Source organism: Sceloporus occidentalis, unplaced genomic scaffold (genome assembly GCF_023333645.1).
Source record: "Sceloporus occidentalis isolate IW3139 unplaced genomic scaffold, rSceOcc1.0.p SCAF_53, whole genome shotgun sequence".
NCBI classification, from domain to species: domain Eukaryota; kingdom Metazoa; phylum Chordata; class Lepidosauria; order Squamata; family Phrynosomatidae; genus Sceloporus; species Sceloporus occidentalis.
This window is the reverse complement of record NW_028317033.1, coordinates 3,825,562-3,837,500: the sequence shown is the minus strand read 5'-3', so window position 1 is coordinate 3,837,500 and position 11,939 is coordinate 3,825,562. Positions and strand designations below refer to the sequence as shown.

Sequence of the window (11,939 nt, the reverse complement as noted above, 5' to 3'; positions counted from 1 at the left end):
GCAGCACAAAGGCCACATGTAAGTTATGGAAATTGGTATGAGCACAGACTAATCATTTAATGGATCTGTTGAGGATGGGGTATGTATTTACTTTAACACTGTAGAAAAAGTCAAGAGCCACATTTATGTATGACAAGACCAGATTTAAAAAAAAATCTTATAAAAAGGAACTATTTGACCTCTTCGTACCCTGATGCCTTTCATCATTTTATACATGAATATTCTACTGATGGTAGGCATCCATGAACCAAATGGTAACGAGGTTCCACGTCCGAAAATCCTTAAAGGGTGTTTATGCCACAGTTTTATCTCCTTGAAGAGATTTTTCATATCTTTCCAGTTGTGACCAGAATCCCGGATTTGGTTCTACTACTGGTCTTGCTGTCTTAACAACCTGCAACATGAAATATGTAAAGTAATACTCTTCTTAGTGATCTTTAAACTGTTTAAGACAGTTGCTGAATGAACACAAGAGTATCAATAGCATTGTTGCCACCTGTCATTCACTACATCTAACTGGTTTTACTCAGCATCTTTTGGTTTGGCTTATAAATTAGAGAAGTACAAATGCACAAATAAAGCTTAATGTTTAACGCAAGAAGGACCTGCTTTTGGGTAGACCAACCTTTTTATGGTACAATTTAGCTAAACCGTTGGCACTGAAAATATTCTTACAAGCAGTCATTTCAATATAAAATATAAATTTGTGAATAGCAGCCTATATGCGGGCGAGTGTGTGGCTTTGTCAGCCAGAGGCCGACCAGGCATTTGACCAGTGTGCAAGATGGCCAGTCCTGGCCTGCACAGTTCCATCTTTAGGGTTCAGCATGACATAGCAGCACCCTGTCTCAAATGCACACATAAACAAAGTTTGAGATGGAAACACTATACAAGGCACATAAAGTGTGGGATAACAATCAATAAACACCTTTGTAGGATGGGTGATCCTCAATTTGGACTAATGGTTTTGAATTTACAATAATTCAACTTACAACCTTACGGTCTTGAGCTGCCTAAAGGGCAGCAAAATATGTATTAATAATGCTAGTCACTCCAGTAAATATAACAAGTCTATAACTGTAAATCTGAATTACCTGAAAGGCCACATTCAGTGATAGCCGTTTATGTTTCATCAGATAGGCAATGCAGATAGTGGCGGAGCGGCTGCGTCCATTCTTGCAATAGACTAGACACTTCCCCCCACCGTTTATAGTGCTTTCTATCAGATCCACACACTGCTCAAAATAATCAGATAAGTTCTGAAGCGGGTGATCAAACACTGGGACACGCAGGGTATGAAGATCAAAGTCTGGGAACGGCTGCTGCCTGGAAACATTAATACAACACGTCACTCCCTCTTGAATCAGAAGATTTGTCTTGCAGGCATTTCTAGAATTGCTGATGAACAAAGACTCTGTTACTTTAAATAGTTCTGACATGTCAAGTATCTTCTCAGGATCCCTTTTTCCAGTAATGCTGGAAAATTCTGCATAAAATTCTACCAATCTTAGATACACAAGTTAAATGACAGATTTCTTAACTTGTGTCTCCATAAACCGACACTGCAGCATTACTTCCTAGTCACGTAAGCAAATGTCCTAGAGCTGCCTCTTCCCAAGTTATTTTAAGCTAAAGGCCATCTGATCTCTCACACAGAAGACCATATTATATAACTTCTTGATGGTTGCTTCCTTAAGTTTTACAGTGGGTGTGCAAAAAATCAAACTATGTTATTTTGACACCAAAAAAGTGTGTAGCCTGGAAAAAATATTGCGGAGGAGGGCTATTTGAACATTTATTGAATATGTGTATTTGATGTACAATATCAAGCTTGCCAGATCACTATGTATGGTCATCTCTTTCTCAAAGGGGAACTACCATAAGACATTATAAATTCCATATGACATTAAAAATAGCATTTGCATTAATTTAATGCATTAAATTAATGAGGTTTTTAGTCAGCAGGGCAATGAATCCTACCAGGGAGTAGAAGTGCTAATGACATGAGAAAAACCCATCGTGTTGTGATATCCTATTCATCTATTCCTATGTGTAGAGGTAAAAAAGGTAATATCTTATTCCTAGGTTTGCCTCTACACAACCTGAATTTAGACTACATTGTATAGATTATATAGATCTCAAAAAGATAACTATAAAAACAAATATGCAACTCACACTGAACCTTTGGACCATCTCAAATACTCCACTAGTTGTACGAAGCTTGGCCTGAGAGGGGCACACAATAAAGACATTTTTCAATCATCTCTTATCTCTTAACTGATTCCAGGCTTAAATCCCTAGTGCCCTGGAATTTTTATTTATTTTTTTAAATCTATTAATTCGTTCACAGGCATTGGAATATAACAGTCGATGTACAAGGTTCCATAAGCAGAATAATTCTCGCATGGTACAACGTTCATCTTACATATAGTGCAAAAAGATCTACCTAACCACCCGAGTTTAGCAGCAAGGTAAACAATCAAGCAGTTAACACCAACCCTATTTTTCTACATTTTCCTTAAACCTCAATAAATGAACAATAACTGATTAAGACACAATTAACTTGTATGTGTGTCCAGGGTGTCCAATCTTGCTTTCAAAATTAACTACCCTGCATGCCATCACCAAGGCGTCCCACTAGGGTCCCCCGGAAGCTACAGTGTTTGTCACTTGCTATACCAACTAGTGTACTGAAAAGCTTTGATAAGTAAAGACTGTGTGGGAGTCTAGTTGATTTATATAAGGGAACCATGTCAGAACGAACTTTTTATTCTTACTTAAAAGGGAGTTTCCAGCAATGGCCACTATGCCCTCTGGATATGCCTTATATCCCGTATATGCCTTAAACCCTCATGATATGCCACTGTCCCCTCTGATATGGCTTGTACCCCCTGATATGCCACTCCGCCCTCCCCAGATATGCCTTATACCCCAGGTATACCCTTCTGCCCCCCAGATATGCCTTATACCCCCTATATTTCATAGTGTCCTCTGATATGCCTTAAACCTAGATATGCCTTATGCCCCTCAGATGTGCCACTGTGTCCTCTGATATGCCTTATACCACCTGATTTGTCCCTCTGCCCCCCAGATATGTCTTATACCCCCTATATACCATAGTGCCCTCTGCTATGCCTTATACCCCAGATATGCCACTGTGCCCCCTGATATGCCTTATAACCCCGATATGCCATTCTGCCACCCCATATATGCCACTCTGCCTTCCCAGATATGCCTTATATCGCCTATAAGCCTTATGCCCCCAGATATGCCCCTCCCCCCCAGATATGCCTTATACCCCCCCCAGATATGCCTTATACCCCCTATATGCCATAGTGCCCTCTGCTATGCCTTATAGCTTAGTTAGTGTTTATTTGCTGTTTAGTTGAGGTCAGATAATAACACTAAGGGTATTTTTCAGAGCATTTGCTCTGAAAAAAACCCTCCTCTTTAAAATCGATTCAACTAATCGATAATGAAATTCGTTGGCAACGATTTTCATTATCAATTATTATCGATTTTATCGATTAGTTGTTGCAGCCTTAGTTCACAACAAATTGGATGAGTATATTAAAGGGGCGGTTTAATGTCCTAGAGAGGCATGAGCAAGCGGGACACCAAATATATTTAAGGGGACTACTGCGTTTATCATCTGCATTAATGTTCCCATGTTAGCTGGATAATGTCTAAATCCTGTTCTGATATCACATAGACGTGGTCCTGTTATCATCATGGCACCATCTATTAGTGATTACATATTTTGAATATTATTTGCATTGCCACAAGCCTGACAATTTCAGTGTTTTTTTTAATTTTTGTATTATTTTATAGACAGATAACAATAAATACATTAATAAAAATAAAAGCAGAAAATATGCTATTGAGTCTTAGGAGCAGTGTTTACATCACCGTCACGGTAAACACAGTGGTTGCTATTTAACATCACAAGCATTAGAACACTCATAGCAGGGATCAAAGAGATGCGTGTAGACATTCTTCCTTGTAGTGTAGAGGTGACAGTATCGAGAGGAGTGAAGCGCAGCCATGTCCATTCGTGCACTGTGCAGTATTTGTCGCGTCACTTTTAATAACACCTGCAATGTGACAGCCCTTTGCTGCGGACACCTTTTCCATCAGGAGTGCGTGCAGCAATGGTTTTACGCGGCTGCGAGACAAACTTGTCCACAGTGCCGAACTGTGGTAGGCAGCAGCCAAGATATAGTCCAAAAATTATTTTTTGAACTAGTTGAAGAGGATCCAGAAGAGCTGAGGAATGAAGTGGACAGAGTGTATGCCCGCCTTCTCTCAAAAGAGAGGGAGCTGACAGGATGGTTCAAATCGGCATGCTCACTATATGAGGAGGTGAATAAGAAAAAAGCGGAGTTACAAGCTTTAGAAAATAATTTTAGGGACATTACACACTCATACTCAGGGCTGGAAGAACAACTAAGGCTTCTCTATCAGGAGCAAGCAGAAACCAAAGGCGTCATGGAGAGAACCATCGGTCCTGTGATATTTGAGAGACCAGCTCCCACTGGATATCAGCGGCCGAAGCTCCGTCACCCTGGTAAATTCCCTGCAGTGTCTGTGGAAGCCACCAGTCCTACTGTATTTGGGATGTCATCTCCAATTGGAATCCAGAGGCCCAAGCTTCGCCCTCCTCATCACATGGGACGATCTCTTCCTTGATTTCAACGTCCTCAATAAAACAACTCAACCACTTGTAAATGTTAGGTGGTTTGAACCCTTGTAGTTCATAATAAATTAACTAGTTAGGATCTTATAATTTGTTGTGCTTGTTCTTAATTTTGTATTTCTCTGGTCCAAAGAAAATCAAAACTGCTTGGTATAGACATAGCTATATTTAGCATTTTTCTAAATTATGATATATATGCATAATATTAAGTGAACATATGATGGAGGAATGTCACCTTAGAAAGGAGAAGGGAGATACTCAACTATAGAAAATGATTGGTGAAATAAAATGTTAAATGTCTTACATTTTTGGGATGACTCCTAGATGCAAACCAAATTTGTCAAACCCTTCATATATCATATACACACACACTCATTTATATCACTCAACTTATGCATGTCATGGGATCTCTTGACTGCCTGTTCAAATGAATAGCATGATTATTCTATGTCATATAGTTCTTTTCACCTATTCTTTCTATGTAAAGGCTTGGATGAGGAAAGATACCGTATTTGCTCGATTATAAGACGAGGTTTTTTTCAGAGCAAATGCTCTGAAAAATACCCCTCGTCTTCTAATCGGGGTCGTCTTCTAATCAGACCTCAAATAGAGTCTGATTAGGAGACTAAGATCCAGATCCCCCGCACCGCTGCAGGGGACCTGGATCCTCCTGTCTCACCCCCCCCCCCATCATACACACTTACCGGTGCTTCCTGCTGTATTGCCGGGGCAGCGGGTTGACGTCTACGCGATCCGCGTAGACAACGTCCGCTGCAGCCGGAAGGAGGTGTGGCTAGCAGCGGGGGTTGTCTGCGTCCGTCGCGTAGACCTTCCCCGACTGTCAGAGATCTCTGATCTCTGACAGCCGGGGAAAGTATACGCGACGGACGCATACAAACCCCCGCTGCCAACTCCACCTCCTTCCGGCTGCAGCAGAAGGCGACGTCAACCCGCTGCCCCGGCTGGAAGCACCGGTAAGAGAGGGCTGAGAGGGGAGAGAGGAGAGAGGAGAGGGGAGGGGGGAGGGGAGGGGGGGGAGAGAGTGTGTGTGTGTGTTAGTTAAATGGGGGCATAGGGCATTTCTGGAGTGGCGTTAAGGGGGCATTTAATAGAGCACTCTGCCTCCTGAAATGCCTTATACCTCCCTATATGCCACTCTGCCCCATAATATGCCTTTTAACCCCCTAAATGCCAGAGTGGCATATAGGGGTATAAGGCATTTCTGGAGGCAGAGTGCTCTATACAATGCCTTTTAACTCCCTTAATGCCACTCTGCCTCCTGAAATGCCTTATACCTCCCTATATGCCACTCTGCCCCATAATATGCATTTTAACCCCCTAAATGCCAGAATGGGATATAGGGGTATAAGGCATTTCTGGAGGCAGAGTGGCATATAGGGGGTCAAAAGGCATACCATGGGGCACAGTGGCATATAGAGGGTTAAAAGGCATATCATGGGCCACAGTGCCATATTGGTGTGGCAAGCCTGGGGGCAGATGTGCGTAACTGGGGGACAGGCTGGAAAATACAAGAAATAAAAACAAAAAAAATATTTTTCTCAATCATAGCTTTTATTAAAAAAAATAGTTTACATGAATTAACATTTACTGGTAAAACTTTTTTCCTTTAGGGTCGTCTTATATTCAGGCTTTTTCTTTTTTCCTAAGTTAATACTCAGATTTTGGGGGGTCGTCTTATAATCAGGGTCGTCTTATAATCGAGCAAATACGGTACTTTCAAGAGTAATATTTAATATGCCAGTTCTGACACCTTTGGCCACATAATGTAGACTAATATCTTCAAAATAAATTACAATGATTACAAAACAAGAAGCACAAGTTACAATTTTAGTCAATCAGTTCAGAGAGGCTGAAATATGGTATGCTGCATTTACATGACACTTTAATCACGTAATATATTATTCGTTACACTATTTTAAATACTGTTCTCTATTGCAATTTTTGACATAAAATTAAAATCTATTTGATGGCAGCTCTTTATTCATAAAGACAATATGATTAAAAAGCTGTGTTTGGTATATTTGATATTTTTGGTTTATCACATTTATAGTGGTATCTTTCTTGAGCTAAAAACTTGTTGGACAAAAAAGGTGGTGCAATCTAGGACTTTTTAGCAGTTCTTGTTGGATGAATTAGGGAACCACTTCTTGCTACCATAAAAGATGGGCATCAGTGCAGCAAACAATGTCTGCTTCACTGACCTGTGTCAAAATAGCATGATGCTATGATTATATATTATTGTTTAGTTTCCCAGGAGAAAGCATCTAAAGAAATCTAGGAGAACGCATTTCCACCATGGAATTTACCATGATCATGTTTTTTTTAATCAGCAGTAAATTCACTGTATCACTGTCAGGCTAAATGGGATACTTAAAATTGACATTACTTTGCATGTCTATTTCAAAGGGAAAACCTTAATGGTAAACCCAGAATGAATATATTCTATACCTGTATTGGCAGAATTGTTGTGTTGTGTGCCTGATCTCCCCTGGGTGGTGTTATTTCCCAGTAATTATGTGGTATTCTATTTAGTCATATTTTCAAGGGCCCCCTTATTCCGGATAGCCTGGTCATCATTGCAGATTGTTTCTATCATATGATGTTTATCTGTAATTTGAAAGTGTCAAGCTATTTTAGATGGATAATTGCAGTGAGAATTTAAAGTGGATCTGTCACTTTGTGTCCCCCCTTAAATTTTCATATGATTCTGCAGTATCCCTACATATGTATTTGTTTCTTAACCGGCCCCCCAGCTCCTATATTTGCAGACTGTCCCCTCGTGGGGAACTCGCCGCCAGTCAGCTCTGGTGTCCTGCTGCACAATGGGCCAGTTACATGAGAGATCATGTAATGACATTCACTTCATATCCCAGTGCTCCTTTTCTTAAAGGTCTACAGCGCCTTTTATTGTGCTAGGGATGCTGTCCATGGAGGGGGAGTGGAGGGGGGGCGCAGCCCTGGGTTGGATCTTGGACGGCTGCTAAGGTAAATAAATCACCAGCTGGCTCAGCAAGGGAGGGGGTGTTAACAAGACCCCTGCGCACATGCATAGAAATGGCGCCCATTAATTTGACATTGAGGTGTGCCTTTAACTGTGTGATAATAAAAATTCACAGTCCACTTTTCATTTGCAACACCTCATTGAAGAGTTTACACAACATGAGTTGTGGTGGGGTAAAAGTGATGAAAAACCTCTCCACTTAAAAGGGGTTGCAGAGGCTTTATCAGACACAAATCTGCAACCACCAGAAATGCCAGAGACTTGCTGTTTCCACAGAAATCTTGTGGTGCTTCCACCACTGAAAGTGATTCTAGGTAGGCGTGTGCCTAGGTTAAGATAGAGTGACGTTCTACCCCCTCTCCCCCCTTCTCATACTATCTACACCCTCCCCTCTTCTCACACTATCTACCCGTTTCCTCCCATTCTCACACTATCTACCCCCTCTCACACTATCTACCCTCTCCCCCCTTCTCACTAACTACCCTCTCCCTACCCCCCCTTCTCACTATCTACCCTCTCCCTACACCCCTTTGTATGTCACTTACCATGCAGTCCTGTGGTGTCCTCTGTCTCGCTGCTCTGCTGCGGTGCGTGCGGCTTCACCACTGACCGCCGGCATATGATGTCATATGCCGGCGCTTAGTGTGAAGCACGGCACCGAGACAGATGCCTCACGCTCCCACCACTGCAGCCGGGGCTGCGTTGAGGCAGGTTGCGGATGGGAGCAGAGGAGACAGAAGGACGCCGAGCGGTTGCTGAAAATGACCGCTCGGCACCCCTTTGCCCCCCCCGACTGTCAGAACTCCAGGGCCCGGTCGCAGTCGCGACCCTGGATGTTCCGCCACTGTCCAGAGATTAAAACATCAGTCATTAGGGTTTCAACAGCAGCATGTTTGGACCTTCTTCACTTTATTCATGGGTATCATGTGATCCAAATTTAGAATTTTTCTCAGTTTGCCAGTAATAAGTGATCAGGTTGCAATAATTATCATTAATCTACAGCTTTTCTGTTTGCTGCTAGTTTTGCGCATATACACTGTGTCTCTTCACTGTTTGCAAAGCATAAATTAAGAGACCGTGCCATTGGGATTTTTTTTGTATTTGTTTTTAGAACAGAAAAATAAAACGATTGGTTTTAATGAGCTTCTGTAATCTTGACAATTTGTGAGCACATTCACGATAAATTGTTCTTACAGTATTACACAATGATTATGTGTTTGTTTTATTTTCATGTAATTGCCTACATCTACTTTTCAAGGAAAGGGTATTAACACTTTGTGAATCAATTGGGGTGCGACGTCACTAGCATTTTGTCCGTAATAAATATGCATTAAAAATAAAATGTTTGGGTTTTTTTATTCAGATTTTTTGCCCTCTCTCTCTCTCTGTAAAAGTTGTCTCTTATGGGAAAGAGACATCAAGTGGCTATCATAACGATGTCCTTTGTTGTCAAGGGGTTAACCTAATCATAAAATCCCAGAGCATCAACAGGTCAGCAGAGACTAAAAAGCAGCGAAGGATTTTGTACGTTTGTTCACTGACAAAGACATGATCAGTCTATAATTGTAATGGTAAGTTTATTTGAACAGTGAAAGACAGAACAAAAAATCCAGAATAACACATTTCAAACAAGTTATAAATTTATTTAAAACAGGCTTCCGCCGCCATACAGTGTATGGCGGATGTTGACGCCTTGGGGAGGGGCCAAACACGGCCCCCTGATGCCAATCTCGGTGTTATACTCATATACTTACAGGGTCTAGATAGACCCTCCATGTATATCTTGTCCTCTCTGTGTTTCTATCTCTCTCTGTGCCAGTGAGTGTGTCTCTCTCTGTCTCTTTCTTTGTGCCAGTGAGTTTCTCTTTCTCTGTGCCAGTGAGTGTGTGTGTCTCTCTGTGCCAGTGAGTGTGTGTCTCTCTCTCTCTCTGTGCCAGTGAGTGTGTCTCTCTCTCTGTGCCAGTGAGTGCGTCTCTCTCTCTCTCTGTGCCAGTGAGTGCGTCTCTCTCTCTGTGCCAGTGAGTGCGTCTCTCTCTCTCTGCCAGTGAGTGTGTCTCTCTCTCTCTGTGCCAGTGAGTGTGTGTCTCTCTCTCTCTCTGTGCCAGTGAGTGTGTCTCTCTCTCTCTGTGCCAGTGAGAGAGAGAGCACGTGCCGAGAGAGAGAGAGCACGTGCCGAGAGAGAGAGCACGCGCCGAGAGAGAGCACTCACTCTAGTTAAGCCAGGGATCTCAACTCTCCTGCACATCATTTTTTAGTGAATAGACTCATTTGTTATAGACTAAATGCCACGTCTGTAATTGAGACCTTCACAATGTATATGAGAATGTGATAAAATAAAGCAACAGCTGTATATGTTTCATAATAATAATAATAATATATGTTCACGAATAATTAAATGAACATAATGCATGTAATATATTTGGAGTTTTTTTTCTTTAACTCGATGTTTATACTGTTTTCTTCTTCTACAGTCTATCTCAACCACTCACAAAACATTAACTTTTTAGTGACATGGGTAGATTAATAGATTAGGTCCTCAGGGTGGTGGCTTTTTGGAAAAGGAGCCAGGCATAAGGTGTTGCCCACGGAGTATTGTGCAGCAGACAAGTGCAAAGGTAGTGGGAACAGCTCAGCAGTGTGCGTCGGACTGCCATACACAAGGGAGAATATCCAAGAAAGCCTCCATTGGCTGTGTCTCTCTCCTGCTCAGATGTTTAGGGACCACACAGGGTTAAGGTGTGAATCCAGGACAGATGGAAGAATATTGGAGTCATAAAAAGGACACGTCGGTACCCATTAACACAACAATTATTAGGAATATCTATGGCACGGGCGTCCAACCTGCGGCCCTCCAGCTGCTGCGGGACTACATCTTCCATAATGCTCTTTCAGCTAAGGGGCTGGCTGAGGAGGATGGGAGATGTAGTCCTGCAGCAGCTGGAGGGCCACAGGTTCGACGCCCCTGATCTATGGGTATGTTATGAAACCGTGTTCTAATAGACAATGTTTCTGGAATTTTTCTTGTCTTTATGACCATGGCATGCAGATGTGTGTTGTACCTAATCCCAGTGCCACTTTACAAAGTGTCAAGATGAAATAAACCAGTTTCATTCTTTTTTTTTTTTTGTAAATAAAAGTTTATTGAGGACCAAAGATATGAATACAGTATCACATTAAGAGCATACGCAACCAGCAAATGGAGTACATCATATCAGGATAGAAGATAAGGAACATAAAAATACAGATCCACGATGGTCTTTGTAGGAGTCAAAGACTGCCCAAGATAGAGCCTCACATTCGTCGACACACCGACAGGTCGGAGAGAACACATAGTGGAGGCAGAATAATACAGTTGCGTAATGAATTACAATAATTGGTCTGGTTTTTACATAAAAAGGCAAGGTTGTGAACCGAACTATAATAAAAGAACCAAATAAAACAAAATGTATCGCACTCTGTAGTAATGCGTTTAGTGGTGTAGTAAAAAAAATAGGACATAAAGCAAAATAAAAAGCACTAGAAATGGTATATCAACGATTATGCCAAGTTGGGAAGCGGTTAAGGAAAATGTGTGGAGTAGACGGAGCTGCTCACCCAGGAAGACCATACCCGGTCATAGAGATGAGGTGTGTGATTTGCCGTATGCGACATCTTTTCCATGATCCTGTGTTTCTCCAAAGTGGAAATGACTTCCAAAAGAGAAGGCGGGGACGATGCCTTCCATTTTTTAGCTATACACAATTTAACAGCCAGAAAAACATGGATAACCAGTTTCCGTACGTGGGGGGGGGGGATCATCAAACATGTGAAGGAGGGCAAGTTCAGGAAGAAAGTCCAAATGAATCTGACACAATAGCGGGAAAAGGGAAAATATTTGTTTCCACAGGGGCTGTATTATCGGGCAACTCCACCACATATGGATCATAGAATCCACGAGTCCACATCCCCTCCAGCAAAGTTTAGAGTGGCCAGGGATGACATGGGATAGGCAAGCTGGGGTAAGATACCACCTGCAGCTGATTTTCTTTTGAAGTTCAAGGTGATTTGTGCAATACGAAACACCCCTCATCATGTCCTCCGCCTCAAGCCAGGACTCATGTGGCAACTGTAGGTGTAATTCTCTCTCCCACGCCACCATATGGGGAAGCTTATGGGCATAAAAACGATGCAATAGAAGAGAATACCAGCACGAGATGGCACCCTTACATTGAGGAGCGACTG

The 11,939-nt window shown here is 42.0% G+C and overlaps 1 protein-coding gene across 1 annotated transcript; it reads right to left on the bottom strand.

Annotated features, from left to right (window-relative positions):
* Positions 1 to 292: 292 nt before the first annotated feature.
* LOC149288227 (dual specificity phosphatase 28-like) lies at positions 293 to 1,439 on the bottom strand. The gene is made up of 2 exons (XM_089491980.1): positions 1,095 to 1,439; positions 293 to 394 (listed from the first exon to the last, which is right to left on the bottom strand). Exons 1-2 carry the CDS (start codon positions 1,437 to 1,439, stop codon positions 293 to 295), a joined length of 447 nt encoding a protein of 148 aa, XP_089348106.1.
* Between the last annotated feature and the right edge of the window lie 10,500 nt (positions 1,440 to 11,939).

Coding starts and splice junctions, on each gene's coding strand:
- LOC149288227 (XM_089491980.1), bottom strand. CDS start 1,439: ATGTCAGAACTATTTAAAGTAACAGAGTCTTTGTTCATCAGCAATTCT. Junction 395..1,094: donor CACTGAATGTGGCCTTTCAG/GTAATTCAGATT, acceptor TTCATGTTGCAG/GTTGTTAAGACAGCAAGACC.